Here is a 19,909-nt window from a genome sequence, read left to right on the forward strand (position 1 = left end):
TAAATCCAAACTATAGGTGGAAAAAAGTCGAACATAATAATAAGTATTAGAAACTTGAATGGAGTATTGTTTGGGTCATCAGTCTAGTAGGAGTATTTTAGTAATATTTTTATTTTTATTTAAAAAAAAAACATTGGGGTAGGTGAAGGGAAAATACAGACCAACTAAGCTACTAAGATTTTTTAGAGTATTTTTAATAATTAATGTCATAAAAAAAATTTATTTTTTTGCGTATATGGTTAATAATGGAAGAAATTAAGTGGAGGAAATAATCCTAGCCCTCTATAATTTGCATGAACACGTTGCCTCATCACATTCAAATTAAACTACAATTATATATGTGGACAAAAAACATCAAGTACATGTCTTTAAAAGTGATTAAATACATAGAACTTAGATTATTTGATAAAAGGACCTTTTGACCAGAGGATTATCTAAGGGAGGACACCGGGTTCACGTGAACTCATGGTCCCCTCTTAAAATTATATATAATAGTGTTATATTTTAAAAAAAATATTAAAATATAGATGTGTGAATTTACACTTGAAGTATTATATAATGCAATTTTGACTGAGTGCACCTCTATCCGCGAGGTTTGAAATTTGAATTTTATATTTATCTTATTTTATTTTTCTTTCTAAAATTAGATAATACTTCTTTAAGTGGTAATTGGTAGCACTTTTGACATTTTAATTAATTCATTAATATATATATATATATATATATATCAGAATTAATTTTAGACCTATAATTTTAAAATTTTAACGATTTTCAGTAGTAAAAACTTAAATGTCGAACCGATCAAATTTATATCATCAATTAACCTTTTCATAATAGTGCACCCATTATCTCAAAATCATGAATACGCCTCTGCTTTTGACATTATTTCCAGGCATGAAATATGCAATTATGTCTTACTAGATTTAGCCCATAATTACTCACGTCTTAATTTATGTAACATCATTTGATCGTAAAGTTTAAGAGAAAAAAAAAGAGAGATTTATGATCGAAAACAAATCAATAATTATATATCTCATTATAAATCATTTTATTAAGAATAAAGGGAGAATTTCAAAAACAAATTCTTATTAATTAAAGAAAAGTTATTTTTTCCGATAAATTGCAAGCTTTTTTCGATTTCTAATGACTGGGCTAAATATTGGGCCTTCAATGTTCAGTACCTCTTATGATTGGGCTTATGTTGGGCCTTTAAAAATCTTTATTGTGATAAGGCCTATTTCTTCGACTGTTTAATATTGGGTTGGGCCTCATTAGCCCAATAGGATCGATTCCCGGAATGGGCCTTACTTATATAAATCGGATGATTTGCACAAATAGAATCTTTTAGTGTCATCGTTTAAATTTTGATACCATTTTAAAAAGTTGTGCAACAATAGCTATGTGATTAGAACTTTGTAGTAGAGCTATGTATCGTCATGATTTTGATCGATGAGAAAAACTTATTTCGTCACAAATTCTGGCAATTTGTCGATATTAGTGATTGGATCCAAATTAGTCATGTCACGAATTTTGGTGACCTGTCAGAATTTGTGACGAAATATCATGACTAGTTATGTATAATTTTCATCGCTGCTATGGACGGGTAATCCAAATCCCCAAAAGATTTTGTTGTTCTTTTTTTTTCCTCTTCTAATGTTGTTGTATTTATATCAATTCAAATGATTTTTTTCATTAAATAGGTAACAAAAATGATATTTTTGACCAAAATAATCATGGAGAGGGGAGAATAACTAGACAAAGTTAATTCATGAATTTAGCTGAGAAATTGACAAATTACTAAAATTGAATTAATGGGTAGATGCATGGATGTTATAAGCAGACACTATATCTTTCCTATTATTTTTCATTTGCAATAAAGTGGTATAAATATGTTTTAATTTTTGCATTCAAAATTATAAGATATTAGTTCCAGATTATTCTTCTAATAAGGTGCAATAATTATTTCTAGTGATAATTAACTGCACAAATATCTCTTGAAATTTCAATTTGCAATACAATCATCATTTCTTCTGATTTTATCTATTAAACATACCTTCCTTTTCCTTAATCAATTTTAATTCATGAATAAAACTCAAAAACTATTTTGGATGAACAACTAAAGATGCATGCATTAGGATATATAGACAATTCTTTAAATTTATTAGGGTATTTTATTTACTCTTAAAGTAATTCGTGTTTAATTGAATACCTTAACTTTTAATATAGTGTTTCAATTAGATGTTTTTAATTAAAATAACAAATACCCCCTTCTATATTCTTGTCCTCTCTCTTTTTTGCCCTTAATAAATCATAATTAATAAATATATTTTTACTAATTTCACTCTTTAATTCTTCTTCTTATTATATACATTATTCATCAATATCAAAATCAACAATAAAAGAACTTTACAATATTTACTCTCAAATAATTCAATTTTAAATTGATGTAGTTAATTTTATCTTGATTTAAAACATACCCCCTCCGTTCCGTTTTTAGTTGCGATGTTACGATTTTCAAGAGTCAATTTGATTAACTTTCAAACCTAAATTAGATTACATTAATTCAATATTTTAAAATAAAAAATTAGATATTCATAAACTAAATAAAAAATTCTCTGAATTGTAAAAAGTTTTTATAGCAATATGATAAAAAAAAAAAAAAAAAAGGAAATTTGTATATAATAACAAACTATTAATTCAAATTAAATGATATAAACATAGTTTGATTTAATTGTACCACATAGCAAATTGTTGCTATTTCGCCTCTCTCCTGGTGAATCTCGCTTGCCACTCTCGTTCTTTCCCTCGCTTATCTCGCTTTTATACAAACGCAAATGTATAAAATGTGTTTGTGTTTGTATAAAGCGAGAGAAAATTGAATATATACATATATTTTCGTTCCCCTCTCCCAGATCTCGCTCGCCAGTCTCTCCCTCGCCTCTCTCGCTTATACAAACAAAAATGTATAAATTGTGCTTCTGTTTGTATAAAGCGAGAGACAATTATATATACACATGCAAATACATATATCTTCGTCTTATACACTTATAATTATATAATACAAATATTCTCCTGTCCAGTTTTCTTTTGCCTTTCTCTCTTTCTTGCTTTATACAAACACAGATTATACAATTGATCTTTTGTATATGTATACAGAAACAAAAACAAATTATATACAATTGCTTTCTTTTGTATATGTATAGTGAAATATACATATTTATGTTTGCTATGGAGTGCAATTATGAAAACTATAGCTATAACGTACAAATATAATTTTTGCGTTTACTATATGTGAAAGTTGCTCATCCTTTTAAAATGTCAATCAAAATTATGTTTGTTAACCCTCAAAAATAAATGTAACAAGTAATAAGGAAAGGAAAAAGTATATTTTTAGCTATGTGACTAAATAATATGAAATGTTAAAAATAATTTGAGATTGCTATTTTTATTCGATAAGATAAAAAAATAATATAAAATGACATAAATACCCTCAACCAAAGTACAACAATCAAACCTCTATTTATTACAATGTAGATAAACATTATAAACAAATATCATTTGGTCCTAAAAAGACAATCTTTTTACACTCTACAGTTACACCCCACTCCCCCCCACCCCCCCAAATTTCTCTTCCTCTTCCCCAAATCATCCATCATTTTCTCCGTCTCCATTTCAGATCAAAACCCCAAAGCCCCAAAATCCCAAAAAATCCACCAAAAAATGGAACATCATACAACTACAAGCAGAGCAGAAGCAGAGAGACTGTTAGGAGTTGCAGAAAAGCTCTTAAGAGAAAAAGAATTTGCCCCTTGTAAAGATTTTGCCCTTCTTGCTCAAGAAACTGAGCCTTTACTTGAAGGACCTGACCAGATCTTAGCAATTGCTGAAGTTCTTTTAGCTTCTGTAAAACGAATCAACAATCACCATGATTGGTACTCTATTCTTCAAATCCAAGGTCGTACTGAAGATTCAGAGCTTATCAAGAAACAGTATCGTCGTCTTGCTCTTCTTCTTCATCCTGATAAAAACAAATACCCATCTTCAGATACTGCTTTTGGCCTTGTTGCTGATGCCTGGGCTGTTCTTTCAGATCCATCAAAAAAGGGTCTTTATGATAATGAACTTTCGCTTTTTACTAGAGTTAAATTGACTCCTGCTGGTGGACGAGGAAGACCTAGAGGGAGTTATAATAAGCAGAAGAAAGGAGATGCTAAGTTACCCGTGAGGAGGAGTAGTCGGGCGAGTAATTCGGGTTCGGGTCAAAATCAGAACCCGAATCCCAGTCCGGTGAGTCAGAGGAGTTATCATAGTGCGCCGCCGAAGGCTACGGCGCCGACGCCGATGAGTGGTGCGATGAGAGGGCAAAGGGTTGTGAATTTGTGGACGGCGTGTCCGTATTGTTACAATTTGTATGAGTATCCTAGGGTTTATGAAGGGTGTTGTTTAAGGTGTGATAAATGTAAAAGGGCTTTTACTGCTACGGAGATTTTGTCAATGCCACCAATGGTGCCAGGGAGAGAAGCTTATTATTGCATTTGGGGATTTTTCCCAATGGGTTTTGTGAATGGGAATTTGGAGGATTTGGGAACTGGGAAAGGAGCTGCTGCTGCTGCTGCAACTACTGGTGCATTTCCAACTTGGATGCCACCGATGTTTTCGTCTGAAGGGAATGTGAATGTTGCGAATAATCAACAAAATGCTACTCCAATTCCAGCTACGGTTCAGGTTCCGAATCCAGCTCAGGCCCCAGCGCGGCCTCAGGCTCCTCCTGCTGCTGCTGCTCCAAGACCAATGTCGACAGGACCTAAGAAAAGAGGTAGGCCTAGGAAGTATAACTAAAAAAGGTTTTATTTTTATGGTTTCTATAATGGATTGTCTCGAGTCTATGGAGATTAATGTTTAGTTTGATCAAGTCGACTGGAATTGAATTGATCGAATGCTGTAGTAAGTTGAGTAGTGAGCAAAAGTAGTTGCTTTTCTTTACTCATCATATGAAGAAGTATATAACTGCAGAACTGTGCTGCTTCTCATTGTAGAAATTTCTCGTAGCTTCTTCTTGTTAGATGCATTGTGTTTGTAGAAATTTCTCTTGTTGTTGGTAGATTTCTGGGGTTTGTAGGTACTATATTTATTCAATTTTCAAGACTCGTAGTCGTAGACTCGTTTTGTAATTGAATGATCTTTTATGCCAAATTTTGAAATTCTCATATCTGTCTTGTTCACATTTTTCTGGAGTTTGTCTTTGAGGCATGGTGGTTGTTATTTTGTCTAGTGGTAAAGTTTTGATCAGGTACCTGAGGTACCTCGTAATGATTTTCTCTTAAGTTTTCGTAAATTTCATGTATATGTTGTTCGTCTATAATTTAGCTTCATCAGTTTGGATTGAACATTTCTGTTTAAAGGCTATATTTGTGCTTTAGCATATTGGCTAGTTTATATGAGCCAAGAATTCTTTTTGAACTGAATGCTCCTAATGTCCGCAAGTGAGTAGTGATCAGAAGTTGTTGGTTTTCTTCATTCATATGAAAGAAGTGTTTATGTAGAGACCTCAGAATTTCACAACTAGGCTTCTTTTCGTTGTGGAAATTTCTCTTGTTGGTGGTGGCTTTCGTGGGTTTGTAGATTCGGTATGTTATAGACTTGTTTGTAGTTGAATGATTGTTGCATTCGAATTTCTAAATCCTGTCCTGTCCTACATTTTCCTGAAGTTGTTTTTCTAGAGATAGTTTGAGATCCAGGCATAGTAGTTGTTTTCGGACTTCGAAGGGACAAGTGTTGATCAGCTACGTGAGATAACTTTTGATGGTTTTCTTTAAGTTTTCGTGTGTATATTGTCTATAAATCATCTTGTCATTGACTCAGCTAATTTATCATTTGTGTAAAGGCAATGCTTTCTCTTGCATTTCTTTCAAACCTGTTTGGATATATGATTTTCTTGAGCCGAGGGTTTATCTAATGTTGTTTCTTTACCCCACAAAGGCAGGGGACTAGGGGTAAGGTCTGTGTACATTGTACACCCTACTCGCCCCAAACAGCACAGTGTGGGACTTTAACCGAAGCTACATCCTTTGTTCTTCTAGCCTTTGAACTTGACGATCTAAGATTTGGGCAGGTTCTTCTTAATAAACTATTTATACATGGCTAAAATTATTTTTTAGATATGTATAATAGATGTCGAACCCCCTGCCACTAGTTTGGGTGTTTACTTCTCAGATTTTAAACCTCCTTATGAAATTTTTTGGCTCCGCCACTGCATAATAAGATGGCTCCTCATTGATTTCAACTTCTTCATGAGATTGGTCCAAGTCTAGAGAACAAGCAAATCTTTAAGGACCACTAAGGTTTTTCAAAGTGTTGTAGGTTGTGTGAGGTATTATTTAAGTACTTCCTTGGATCACTTTTACGTGTCTACGCTAAACTTTGTACGCTTCTCTATCCAGTTTTACTTAGCCACTTTGAACTTTGCAGTTTCATTAAGAAACAATGATTGTTATAAGGACTTTATCATAATGTGCATATTAATTGATGTTTAGTATAGTCTTGAAGAATGTTTTGGTCAAAATAATTTTTTTTTCTTGATATGTTAAAAATGATAAATAAAAGTAAAAATATATATTTGAAATAGTGAACAAGTATAAGCGAAGGGGAATATAAAAGAAAGGTTTAAGCCAACTATAGACCAAAATGAATCAAAACGGCGCTAGAATGTCTGAAGTTCCAAAATTTTGTGGCCTTGTATGAGTCGCACATCACCTAAGTGACATTCCTGGATTTGAATGATTGTCAAATTACAAAACAAATTTTGGATCAGTTTGAGTGTACCGCAATTATTTCTTATGGTAGGTGCTATATTTCACTTGTTCATAATACTATCCATCAGTTTGAGTGTACCTTGATTATTTCGTATGGTAGGTGCTATATTTCACTTGTTCATAATACTATCCATCAATTTGGTGTAATCGCATTGTTGCGTAATGATAAAAATTCCAAATGTTTATGTATCAAAATAATACAATAAATCATCAATCAATAGGTAGCAACCATCCAAATGAAGTGTTAGGCCGTCTCTAGATGCCAAAAGGGGTCAATCAATAGTATTATTCCAAGAAACACAACGAATCTTTGGGATGACTTAGCTAGCGTTTGGCCTCAAGTTCTCAAATATTCTTGGCAAACTATAATATTTGGATCAAGTTTTTGGTGAAATTACATCATGTGTTTGACCCTAAGTTTTTCCAAGAATATTTGACTAATTCAAAAAATATTGTTTATACTCATAAGTTTTAAAACTATTAAAACTACCCATAAATTTGTATTATCTATTTATAGTGAATATGTTCAGTTAAAAAATAACAATCAACAACAACAAAATAACAATATTTGCAAGAGCAATACATTAATCACATATTCAAATTTCTCATTGAGTCGGTTATAATCATAACCCATTAAAACAAATTGTTCTTTTTTCTCAATTTTATCACTCAAATTAGAACTCAAACTTTACTGGAAATATTAGTTGGACTTAATAAATAATAGATATTTTTTTATAAAATATAAAAGTTTGGGGTAATTTTTGAATTTTTTAAAATTCCCAAATATTAGAACTTGGCCCAAATACTAGTTTTTTCTAGTATTTGGGAACTTGGCAAATATATAACCAAACACCACTTCCCACATTTTTCCCAAGTATTCTTGGGACCAAACGGGTTCTTAATTTTGCAAAGTGGGTCGGGTTTAATGATGGGTCGAGGTTTATTATGATCAGATTTAAATTGGGAGAAAATAATATTCACGTAGTCGCCAAATAATAAAGGTGGGGAACTAGGTGAATTAACGGGTACATATGTGTCTAAGTCTAAAGTTGGATGATAAGGACAAATATAACTTTTTTATCTCGATGAATAGTCGAAATAGATACCATAAATAGTATTCATGAACTTGAGAAGATTGTCAATACTCAATAGACCAGAATTGTTGAAATGATAGAAGCAAAATGTTGAGAGCAATGTGCTAAGAAGACACTACAGAAGATTGTGAGAGCCTAAGACACTCACTTTGACACCTCTTAAGACAGATATCATTCCAGTTAGGTACTTGGTGCTGATTAACACAAACAGTTCGAGCACACGCATCAGCACAAGCATCGAGCTCAGAAACACCACAAACAGTAACACAAGTATAGGGTGTCGGGTCTTTAGAAAATGCACCAACCTTCTTGAGCATCCTGTTTGAAGTACACACTCTTTCACAAACAAAGATATCATCGGAGTTCTTTTCACGACCTCTGGCCCTGTTTAACCTCTCCTCCTCATCTCTCCTCTTTTTCGTCCTGAAAGCTTGCCCGGCCATTACAGCTGGCACAGCAGCTCCTAGTACAGACCACCACCATTCCACCATTATTGCTACCTGAAGAGTATTCAGCCTTTCAAGGCTTCGACCTTTTCCTTGACTATCTGTGATTAGACACACACACGTAAAATAAGAATTAGAAAAACAACTTAACGTAAAACAAAATAAAGATTCATGCAACAAATGCATCCAAATATCTACATGATCGATATCTTTTGTCTCAACCTGAAATTAGGATGTGTTCAAGAAAGATGGGGAAGTGTACGTTATGGGTTCCTCTCATGGATTTAGCTCAACTGAATAACACGAACATATCATTTATGCCCCATTTTTAGATAACCATCACTTATGCTCCCCCTTACGGTTGATTCGTATCTTTTGCACAATTGATTGCACAACCTTTTGATGAAAAAGAAGGCAGAAGAAAGGGAAAACATACATTTGCCTTCTTTTTGTTCCTGGTGGTGACATGAGTTTTTAAAGTGGAAGTTGGCTGCTGTGAAAGCCTGTCTAGACCACCATTCATCTCTTGTCTAGCAAGTGATGTGGACTATATCAAAGTTTCAGAAGGTAGGTTGTACGCACACCTTAGCCTTATCTTTGTGTGGTAGAGAGGTTCTTTCCGATAGACCCTATCTTACTTTCCTTTTTAGACCATTTCAAAAAGAATGTTACTTTCTATATTTAGTAATTCTTTACATCCAACATTCTACATTTTATATTCAAGACCACAAGATTCAAAGCTCTTTTGGGTACATTATACACGTCTTTTGTTTAGGACTACAAGATTCAAAAGTCTTCTTTATTTTTTTAAACTTCGTGCCGAGTCAAATTAAGACACAAAAATTGAATGGAGGGAGAGTATTTATTAGCCTCTCCCTTTTTTTCTCACTACGAGGTAGGGAGGAGGCCTAGAAGATTCACCATCTTCATGACACGTCTAGTTCCCGGAAAAGGGATAGGACGTCCAACACAGACAAAAAATATAAACATCTCCATGACCATATAAGTCTTCAACTTCTGATACCCTTGTGAAGTCACAGGCATTAGATAGCCTATATGGTTATGTACAGGTTGAAGCTGGAAATTACCACAGGAGACCAGAGCTTCTAACAAAAGCAAATAAAGCTAAGTCATTTTTTTCCATTTGTCTAATTTGAAGTTAGAGTTACCATATACCTGTGCTAGAGGCGAGGTACACACCAAGTTGGCTCAAACACCACCACTACTTATGAAAATAAAAATAGGACCTATAGCATTCCTCTGGAAGACTAAAATTTGTCTAATGAGCAATCGCTTGATCTTTGAAATAGTAAGAAACTCGAACACATTTGGCCTACCAAGAGGAATGCTCTGAAACAAATCATACTAATTCCATTCTTGACCAAATTGTACCATCCAGTTGCTTGAAGGCGCAGTGAATCATATCAGTCCATTTGTTCTTTCTTTCTCTATCCGAATCCTTCTGTTAATTTGATGGCAAGCATCTTGTTCAAGAAAACACCCAGTAGGGTGTGCTGGTCATGAATTTGCTTAAGCAACATGAGTTAGAAACACACCCACTATGGGCGTGTTAGCAATTAAATCGATGATAAGCATCTTGTTCAAAGTGGTAAAATAGTGTTTTTTTTTGGAAATGAGCCAGCTCTAGATAGACTAAGAAAGTTGCTGGCAGGTTTCCAGCATAGACTGATGCAAGGTTTTGGTAATGGGCGCCTTTAATTTGAAGTATCTATATACAGGGGCAGAGGTAGAGTTTCGACTCTGAACCCAATAGCCTTCGTGTAAACCGTGTATTTATCCTAAGAATTTCATTTAATATGCACAAAATATCAAATTAAAACCCAATAACTCAATTGGGCTAAAATTTTGAACCCATACACTTCCAATTATGTATCCATTTCTGTATAAATACACACAACGGAATAATTTTCAAGAACATATACTAGTCTTAAGTTCGCAGTCCCTGCCACAAAGGAGTAGAATGGGTGCTTTGTGTTCTATACCACTGACTTAAAAGTTTAGAACTTTGTTCTTTACAATGAATGAAGAAGTGCTCATCAAACACCTTCCAAGTGTTAAAACACATAGCATATCAGATGCAAAAAAGATCAAAAAATTTCAACAGCAGGACAAAATATGTGCAAATGGGTGTCATAAAACATCAAGAACATGTCAAATTGAGAGAATTTCTCCATATTATACAGGAAACAAAATCTTCATATAATCAAAGGGGATAGAGAAGCAACCCACGTACTGCAAAATAAACAATTTATCAGCTAAGGAGGGGAGAAAATACCTTGATTTTCTCTCCTTTATCAGCCGAGACAAGTGACAATCAGTGAGTTTATAGTAGCTCTATGTGTACAAAAATGGAAAAACAGGCCTGTTAGAAACAAGAAAAGGACAGCCCTTTTAATAGGTTCAAAATAGTTCTTTAAGTATCATTTGAGCAATTTTAGTCTTTTATTAAGTTTGTTACAAAAATAATTTTTGGTCTCCTTCGAAGATTTATGAATCTCTAATTGTTAAATTTTAATCAAAATTGTGACTATTTAACTTTAACCAGAAATGGTAAATTTTTCCATCAAAAATTTAAAAACCGCAACATAAAAAACTACATCAATATAATATAGGTGTCTTTTGTTGATTGCTTTTTGGTGCAAACTAATTTTTGATCTTGATGCAGATGATATTTGCACAACTTCTCATTTCGGATGTAGCTTAGTGCAAATATTTTATACAATATATTATTTACCCATCAAAGAAAAAATTACATCATATGAAGAAAACGCCAAAAACAACAGAATTGCACCTCAAAGTTGCACCAAACTCTTGAAACATATAGAAGAAAATAACATAAACTAAAAAAATGTACCACCAATTGTGAATTTATACTAGATATATTCTATTTTCAGAATTTCAATTAAATTTAATAATTCAAGTTGATAAATATGTATTTCAGAGAGACCGAAAATGCTTACTCTTGCTACACTCAAATGGCCAAAACTATAGAAATGATTTTTAAGGGATCATTTAAATTTATCACCAAGGATAATGGATCATTTTCTCTTCAAGATACTCAGAGGCTGCGAAAATGAATAATTATTCTTGCTTTAGAATTTTTTTTATCTGTGGGCTCCCCTTTTTTTTAAAAATAAAATAAACCAAGTCGTTGGGCTACCCGACGACTTGTGATTTAATGTTTATCTTGCGAGTCGTTGGACAAGGCAATGACTTGGTCCCATTTACTTATATATATTTTTTAAAATGTTGTGACGTTAGCAAGGTTAATGATATGATCAAATTATAATTAAAATAATTCTATCTATACCATAGATATCCATATTCTCTATAATAAAGTTTTATCATAATATGTTCACACCGCAAAATATAAATTTAGCCATAACTAACTAGATCATAATTAATTTATCATATTTATTACACATGATTTTTGTTTTTTTATGAATTTCAAATGTTTAGATGAGATCGTCTTATATATTCAACAAGACATTTATTAACGACCAAGTCTTTTCTTGAATTTCCCTTTTTATTAGCAATAATTACAACATTGTAAGTAAATCTAATTGAGATCATTGTAAACTTAGCTAGACACACAGTGTTTACTATAGAACCTATGAAGATGGAACTCATTTCACGATTCTCCACTCCGTAGAATTTTTTGTGAAAGGTATGCAACGTTTTCATTTGCATTTTTCCTCCTTTTTTTATGAACTTTAGAAATGAAAATATGTGTGTATATAGTTCTTTGCTCTCAAAATCATCAAGTTCAATTAAATATTTGTGTTTGTTTATCATGCCAATGAAAAACATTTCAAAATGAATTTATCTATGAATGCTATCAACAATGTTCAGGGTAATCATATTTTATTGTATAAAATCTTTATGAGATGTGGAATTAATGTAGGCAAATTAATCAACAACATAAGGATTTTTATACAATAAAACAATGAAGACTACATTAATTTAAAGGCTAATGTTGATTAATTTACCTTGAACAATATTGTTAGCACCCGCAGATAAACTCATTTTCGAATGATTTTTGTTGGTATGATAAAAAGTCACAATTATTTGATTAAAATTGATGATTTTGAGGTAAGAACTATTTACACATTTCATTTCTAAAGTTCATAAAAAAGAAAGGAAGGAGGAAAATGTAAATGAAAACACCGCATACTATTCATAAAAAACACTATGGAATAGAGAAAAGCGAAATGAGTTACATCTTCACAAATTTTATAATGCACACTATGTGTCTAGTTAAGATTACAACGATTTTAATTAGATTACTTATAGAGTTATAGTTTTAATATTGCTAATAAGTAGGCTAATTTAAGAAAAGGCTTAGTCACTAATAAATGTCATGTTTGAATATATAAGCAAATCTCATCTAAACATTTGAAATTCATAACAAACCAAAAGTCATGTAATAGATATGATAAATTAATTATGATCTCTAGCCAATTATGGCTGAATTTAGATGTTGGGGTGTGAATATGTTAACACTTAAGACAATACTTGATTTATAGAGAATTTGGGTATTTAAGATATAAGAGGTATATAGATTTAAAAAGAATTATTCTAATTGAAATTTGATTGAAGATTTAAAATTTGACCAAATCTTTGACCATGCAAACGATACACAAGATTTTAAAATGTATACACAAGTAAATGAGCCCAAGTTGTTGCCTTGTTCAATAACTCGCAAGATAAAAATTAAATAGTAAGTCATTGGGTAGCGAACGACTTGGTTTAGGAAAAAAAATTTAAGAGGGTGGGCCCGCAGACCAAACATGTTTGGTGTGGGCCGTCTGCCCCTTTGTTTGTCGTTGGCTAAACATGAGACGCATCCTTTTAGGCTCTGGACCTGTTATTTTTACTATGAGTACTTTTCTATCTTCAATATTTTCATCATAGTTTTTTTTTTTTACTCTTGTATTCTTTTCAAACAAATTCTGAAATTTCTATTGAAAACAACCACACTATCCCATATAAGTAAGGGTAAGGTTGGCAACTTGGCATACACCCGAATTATATTGGTATGCTGTTGATGATGACTTTATTTTATTTTCTCAAAAAAAAGGCCAAACACATAAGCAAAACACTCAATTATAATTTTAACTCAAGCTTGTTCCAGTAAGAACCTTTCAACCCTCATCAAAATGTATCACTTGGGTCACTTTTGACTAACTAGTATAGAAAATAGTCATAGAAAACATTTTCCTTCGTAATGGACACCCCCTTAATAAGTGATTTCACACCTTTTGTATGAAAAGAAAGCAAACGGAAGGGAAAATGTACATTTGCCTTCTTTTTGTTTCACCGGTGGTGACACGAGTCTCTACCGTGGAAGCCGGTAGAAGAATGGATGGCCACCGTGAAAGTCTCTCTAGCCATTATACTAGACTCAACCAACTTAGATATCACAAAGATAAGGAAATTGGGTGCAACAACGAGTAATAACCATTGGTATTGTTGAAGCAGCTAGTCTGCTATGCTACCTATTGTTCCATCATTATCATACAAAATTGCAATCATATTGGCCAGATGAATTTGAGTAATTCTTGCAAATGACTACCAATTTTCTACTCTGATGATAAAGTAAGCTCCGCACAGAACATAATGTTCCTATTGCACCAGTCCTACTAGCTAGCTACTTGCATGCCCTTCAACACTTTGTTCTTGTAAAACACTAACTACCCTGTCCACCCTTATACGCAAGCAGGATATGTTATAAAGAGGGTTCCACTAAAAGCAACTTGCAACTTATGGAACTAAAATCTTAAAATTTGCAACAAACCAATCCAAAAAATGACTTTTACTTTCTAACACATCACCATAAACATGAGGATGTCCTTCTCATCCTCTAAAATTGATGCAAAACTTCAGCTTACAAAAGATTTGTTGCTGCAATCTTCACAGCAGTCTTTCTAGGCATCTCACTTACAATGTCTTTTCCACCTCAGTCAAACAAAAAATTGCGCCAAGTTTTCCCGATGAATGAGACTTACTTCAACCTTTCCTTGCCATATATCTCTAAGCCAGCATTGAGCAAACAATAGACTACGTTGCATTCATTCTTAATGAACTCTTTGGGCTTCTTATAAGAATGTGACTATTCCTTTTTTCAGGTAATACTAAATCGACGAATAAGATAGCAAGAGAGTAACAATAACAATACTAAAATGGAACTAGACAACGCTCAAACTACTAACCTTCTACCCTAAGCCTCAACCTCTTTTATCTTCCTATCTTGTTTAAACTGTGTATTTATCTAAAGAAATTCATTTTGTATGTCCAAATTATCAAATTAGAACACAATAACTCAAAAGGGCTAAACTCTTGAAACCCATTGATTTCAATTCTGTCTCTGTTACTAGTCTTAAGTTCACATTCGCTACCACAAAAGGAGTAATGACTCTGGTTGTATTCTGTACCACTCACTTAAAATTCTGGATTCACATCTGCTTTCAGAGACTCAGCATGGTGTACTAGATTAATCGATAAGTAAGAACAACTGCTAAAGCTTCAGACTTTAACAATGGCTGAACAAGGGTTCATCAAACACCTTCCAAGTGTTAAACACACATAGCATATCAGATGCAAAAAAGATTAAATTTTTTCAACAGCATGACAAAATATGTGCAAATGGGTGTCATAAAACATCAAGAACATGTCAAATTGAGAGAGTTTTTCCATATTGTTCAAGAAACAAAACCTTCATATACTCAAAGGGGATACAGAAACAACGATATANAAGCTTCAAACTTTAACAATGGCTGAACAAGGGTTCATCAAACACCTTCCAAGTGTTAAACACACATAGCATATCAGATGCAAAAAAGATTAAATTTTTTCAACAGCATGACAAAATATGTGCAAATGGGTGTCATAAAACACCAAGAACATGTCAAATTGAGAGAGTTTTTCCATGTTATTCAAGAAACGAAACCTTCATATACTCAAAGGGGATACAGAAACAACCATATACTGCAAAATTAAACAATTTATTAGCTAAAAAATGAACATACCTTGATTTTATCTCCTTTATCAGCCGTCACAAGTGATAATCAGCGAGTTTGTAGTAGCTCTGAGTGTAATTTTTTGTAAAACCTTTTGTTCTCTGCAACAAAAAATGGAAAAGGGTGTAATAGAAACAAGAAAACGACAATCCCGTTTGGTATTTAAAAAATAACAAAAGTAGTCCCATATGTTTTGGTTTAGATTCAAAATAGTCCTTTTAAAGTATCATTTAAGCAATTATAGTCTTTTTTCTAAATTTTAGTCCATGTGTCGAATATTTACCAAAAAATATTTAATCATAATCATTATAAATTTTAATACAAAATCCAAAATCACTATGTAAAGAAATTATATCATATGCAAAAATAACATAAATTGAACCTCAAAAATTGTATTAGTCTTTTCAAATATATATATATTTTTTAAAAATATAAAAATGTATTTTCAAATACAAATTTTCGTTATATATTTTTTATGTTCATATCAGCATTAATCATGTGGATTTTGTGGAAAAGAAGAAATCACATCAGGCATAGAGGTCAAACTAATTTTAAAAGGCTAGTATAACAAGTGGTAAAGAACAGTCATCTAATAGTAATGGTGAAAAAATCAAGTTTCAAGGTAATTGAAAAGTCGTGACATGAAATGATGAAAATACTAGAAACTTATAAATCTAGGATTTATCATCATATGGTCCAGTGGAAGTTTCCAGAAGAAGGTCAATTAAAGTGCAAATAAAGAAAATCCAGGTGAAAGAGCCTATAATTTAAGTTGTAGAGACAATAATGGAGACCTAGTTCATGCGTAAGCTAGGGGATTTGGTATTGATACAAACATAGAAGCAGATGCTAGAGTAATACAAGAAGCCTTAAAAGTTAGTGCAAGAAAAAGATGACAAAACCTAGTGATAGAAATTGATTCATTGACTCTAAAAAAACATCATTTAAAGAAGTTGGAGAATTTCATGGAAAATAGCAGCGTTAATGAAAGTCATGATGAGCGAGGTACAATAACAAAATGTTAAAACTAAGCACAGATTCGGGAAGGCAATCAAATAGCAAATTATTTAGCAAATTTAGTTATTAATCATACATACATGCGTAAATTTAAACATTTTATGAAGTTACCAAAAGTAGAAAACACATCATTAATACTAAGAGAACACAGATTTCAAGCATCGAAATAAAACAAAGAGATTAACCATATGAGAATTCAAAAGTTAGGATATAAATAAGAAAGGACGGGAAACAACAAACATATTTACATAAGATCACATCCTCAAAAAGGGATTGTTACAACTGTTTTAAGATAAAGTTTTTGCTAATCTATGTTAGCACGCAAAAACTTTCATTGAAGAGTCAGGTATAGTGTCATCTTTAACATTCAAGCACGGAAACCAACACAAAATTCAAGCAAAATTGGCAAGAAGCACAAAATCAATTGAGACACTACAAAAATGAGTTAGATCTAAATATGGGAAGAAACATAAGCAAAAAGGAAAAAGACAAACATGTGTGGTCGCACCCCGAACTCCTGACGGCTACCTTTATGAACTTTCACGCATTGATGAACAACATATTACCGCCTAATAAAAAGCATAGGAAGGTCAAATGACAACGAATCAACATATAAATAGAAAAAAGAAGAAGAAGGAATAACGATTACCTCTCAATAGTGAATGCTCATATGTGAGCTGTGAAAGTTGGAGAAGATAAGAACAATGTGGAAATAGTTCCACAAGAGACAACGGCGAAATGTAAGGTTTCGGCGACTGCCGAAAAGAAGCATCTTGAAGACAAGAGTGAAAAAGGGAAATGAGAAAAAGGTGGGCATTGTTAGGTTACTTTCATTGTTATATATAGAGGGTTCGGTGTGGGCTGGACTCATTTTCTCAGATTTTCTTATTTGTTTTTGTTGAGATTTTGGGCCAATTGGTTAGACCGATAAATATCTTTGAATAAAACAGCCAACGGCCCACCCAATTTTTTAAAAAAATATAAAAAAATAATATTTAATCAAAACCATTATAAATTTCCATACGAAATCCAAAAAATATCACAATGTAATCATATGCAAAAATAGTATAAGTTGAACATCAAAAAGTTGTATTAGTCTTTTTAAATATACACCATGCAGATCATAGTTTAAGTTATCGCCGTTGATTTGGAGTCGTGCAGAGCATCTTGGAGTTTAAGAGACTAAGGAGAGCTCCTGACGTTTGAAGTTATCGATTTCTATTTATTTTTTGCTAGGCTTAGTCTTTATATAGTATTCAGAGATAACTTGTACTTGTCTCGTATTCATAAAAGCCTTGAACTCTTATTTTGGATTAGATGCTTAATTACTGACTATGCCTTGGGATGGTTCCTTGTATTGTATTTTTATTGATTATTTTTTCTTTGCATCTGTAATACCCCGACTTTTCAAAACGTCTAAATTAACTCGTATCTTCGTGGAAAGACAAGAAGGGTGAGTAATAAATTAAAAATGTTGTGGTATGCCATAATTTGAGTGTTCAAGGGTTGTATCTCAAGTTTTGAAGTTAAGTAAGTGGCAAAAAAAAAGTTGGCGGAAGTTATCGTAAGTTCCTTTTTTAAGATTTCTCTGAAATTTGGGTCAAATGTCTCGAAGGTTTTCTCCCAATCTATAAAGAGTTATGGGGCTCACGACCTATCGAATCGAAGGTCTACGAGTCTAATTTTTAACGCATTAAACTGTTTGTTCATACGACTTCAGAGTAGAGAGATATTTGTGTTTTTGTGGGACTGCGCACGCAGGCACGTGAAGTGGGGCCCTAGGTCGGTGGAAGTTTACATATATCTTCTTCTTCGAACTTTTTCTTCATTTTTAGCTAAGAACCATAAAAAATAGAGAAACCCATTTCTAGGATCAACTAAAGTATAGATTTTCTCGACTCAAGTCCTTGACGAAAGTTGTTCTACGCGTTGGGCTCATCATCGTGGTATAATTTGTTTTATCGATTTCGTAGCATATCACACTTTAGTGTTGGGACAACAATGGTTTGGATATATTTGAAGGTTTTGAGGTGTATTATGACTTTAAGATCGAGGTAAGACCCTTCTTTCATCGACTCTAGCTTTTACAAGCAGTAAATAGCAATTTGTGACGAAAATACATATCTTTTATCGTATTGTCATGATATATTTTATTTTTGTGTGTTGATTATGGTCCTACCTTGTTGTAGTATCGAGGGAGTTATGAGTAAAAGTCGTTAGGCCACATGAATTTAGTGAAAAAGGTATGTTAAGGCTATTCTTTACTTACAACATGTTTCCTTAAAGCTTAGGAGCAATGTAAATGGGTTGTTATCCTTGTTGCACTTGTAGCCATTATTGTTGATTGTTGCCTGCTCGAGTTGATAAAATCCTCCCTTGTCGGGATTCTTATTCAGTTAGTAGTGTCCCTATGTTGGACACGACTTAAAGGCTATTTGTATAGGTTGCTTATAACTAAATTGCTCGTTTTTAGCAATTGGATTGTTATTGTTGCCCAAGCTATTGTGGTTAGCTGCATGTGTTATGCCGTAATTTTCCTATCTATAGAAAAATCACTTTTTTGAAATGTTCTAAGTATAAAACATTTTAAGAAAAATATTTAGAAAAGAGTCGCCACTTAATTTTTTAAAGAAATTAAGAAAACTTATAATTTTCAAAGATTTAAACAGAAAAAATCATTTGAAAATACCAAAGGGGATTCGGGGTTCAATTTACACTTCGAGAAGGGTTTAAGCATTCGAAGTGCCCGCTAACATGCGGTTGACCTGCGACTTGACTAAAATATATTTGACTATTTTTAGGAAAATAACGATTTAATATAAAAAGTAATAACTTACAATATTTGATTAGTTTTGAGAAAATAATTAAATAAATGACGCATTTTATATATATATATATTTTTTTTTCTTTTTTTTTTAGAGAAAGGGATCCAAAATGGAACATTTGACTCGAAAATCAAGTGATTAGAAAATTAATAGAATTAGAATAATTAGAAATTATTTAATGCATTTTTTGAAATAATAATTTAAACCAATTTAATGCATGAAAATCATTTTTTGACTAATTGACCAACCTTTTTGATAAAAAGACTAAGTAAGTGTGTGTGTGTATATATATATACATATATATATATATATATATTCAATTAATTGAAAAGGTTTTGATTAACATTTTTAAAAGTTTATTTGAGAAAGATACTTTAACTTACAACAATTTTAAAATGAATAAAAATGTGATTAAATGAAAAACATTAAAGCACATCTTTTCTAAGAACCAAAGTTTTAACTTAATTGAAAATATAAAATTTTGACCAATATACTTAACTACTAAAATAAATGAACACAAAACATGAAATGTATTAAAAATTAAACCAACACAAAGAATGTAACTCCTATTTTGGGGAATTTAATTAAGTTAATTAACAATTTTAAAGTCAGAGTTAATGATAAAAAAGATAAACAATAAATAAAATCAATTAAATAAATTAAAGGTAAAGGAGA

The 19,909-nt window shown here is 32.3% G+C and overlaps 2 protein-coding genes across 4 annotated transcripts; one reads left to right on the plus strand and one right to left on the minus strand.

Moving 5' to 3' along the window:
* Window positions 1-3,571: 3,571 nt before the first annotated feature.
* Window positions 3,572-5,184, plus strand: LOC125855379 (uncharacterized). Its single transcript, XM_049535100.1, has one exon. It carries the CDS (start codon window positions 3,721-3,723, stop codon window positions 4,837-4,839), a length of 1,119 nt encoding a protein of 372 aa, XP_049391057.1. The 5' UTR covers window positions 3,572-3,720; the 3' UTR covers window positions 4,840-5,184.
* Window positions 5,185-7,938: 2,754 nt separating this feature from the next.
* LOC125857006 (uncharacterized protein At5g64816-like) lies at window positions 7,939-15,515 on the minus strand. 3 transcript variants are annotated; one of them, XM_049536668.1, is made up of 3 exons: window positions 15,402-15,475; window positions 10,649-10,735; window positions 7,939-8,453 (listed from the first exon to the last, which is right to left on the minus strand). In XM_049536668.1, exon 3 carries the CDS (start codon window positions 8,395-8,397, stop codon window positions 8,011-8,013), a length of 387 nt encoding a protein of 128 aa, XP_049392625.1. In that variant the 5' UTR covers window positions 8,398-8,453; window positions 10,649-10,735; window positions 15,402-15,475; the 3' UTR covers window positions 7,939-8,010. The 3 variants fall into 3 exon arrangements, with proteins under 3 accessions (XP_049392625.1, XP_049392627.1, XP_049392626.1); XM_049536670.1 differs by having other exon boundaries at window positions 10,649-10,707; window positions 15,402-15,473; XM_049536669.1 differs by lacking the exon at window positions 10,649-10,735 and having other exon boundaries at window positions 15,402-15,515.
* Between the last annotated feature and the right edge of the window lie 4,394 nt (window positions 15,516-19,909).

The sequence above is a fragment of the Solanum stenotomum genome, chromosome 2 (genome assembly GCF_019186545.1).
Source record: "Solanum stenotomum isolate F172 chromosome 2, ASM1918654v1, whole genome shotgun sequence".
Lineage (NCBI taxonomy): Eukaryota > Viridiplantae > Streptophyta > Magnoliopsida > Solanales > Solanaceae > Solanum > Solanum stenotomum.

Excerpts from the sequence above, each read along its gene's own strand:
- LOC125855379 (XM_049535100.1), top strand. The coding sequence starts at position 3,721 with ATGGAACATCATACAACTACAAGCAGAGCAGAAGCAGAGAGACTGTTA.
- LOC125857006 (XM_049536669.1), bottom strand. The coding sequence starts at position 8,397 with ATGGTGGAATGGTGGTGGTCTGTACTAGGAGCTGCTGTGCCAGCTGTA.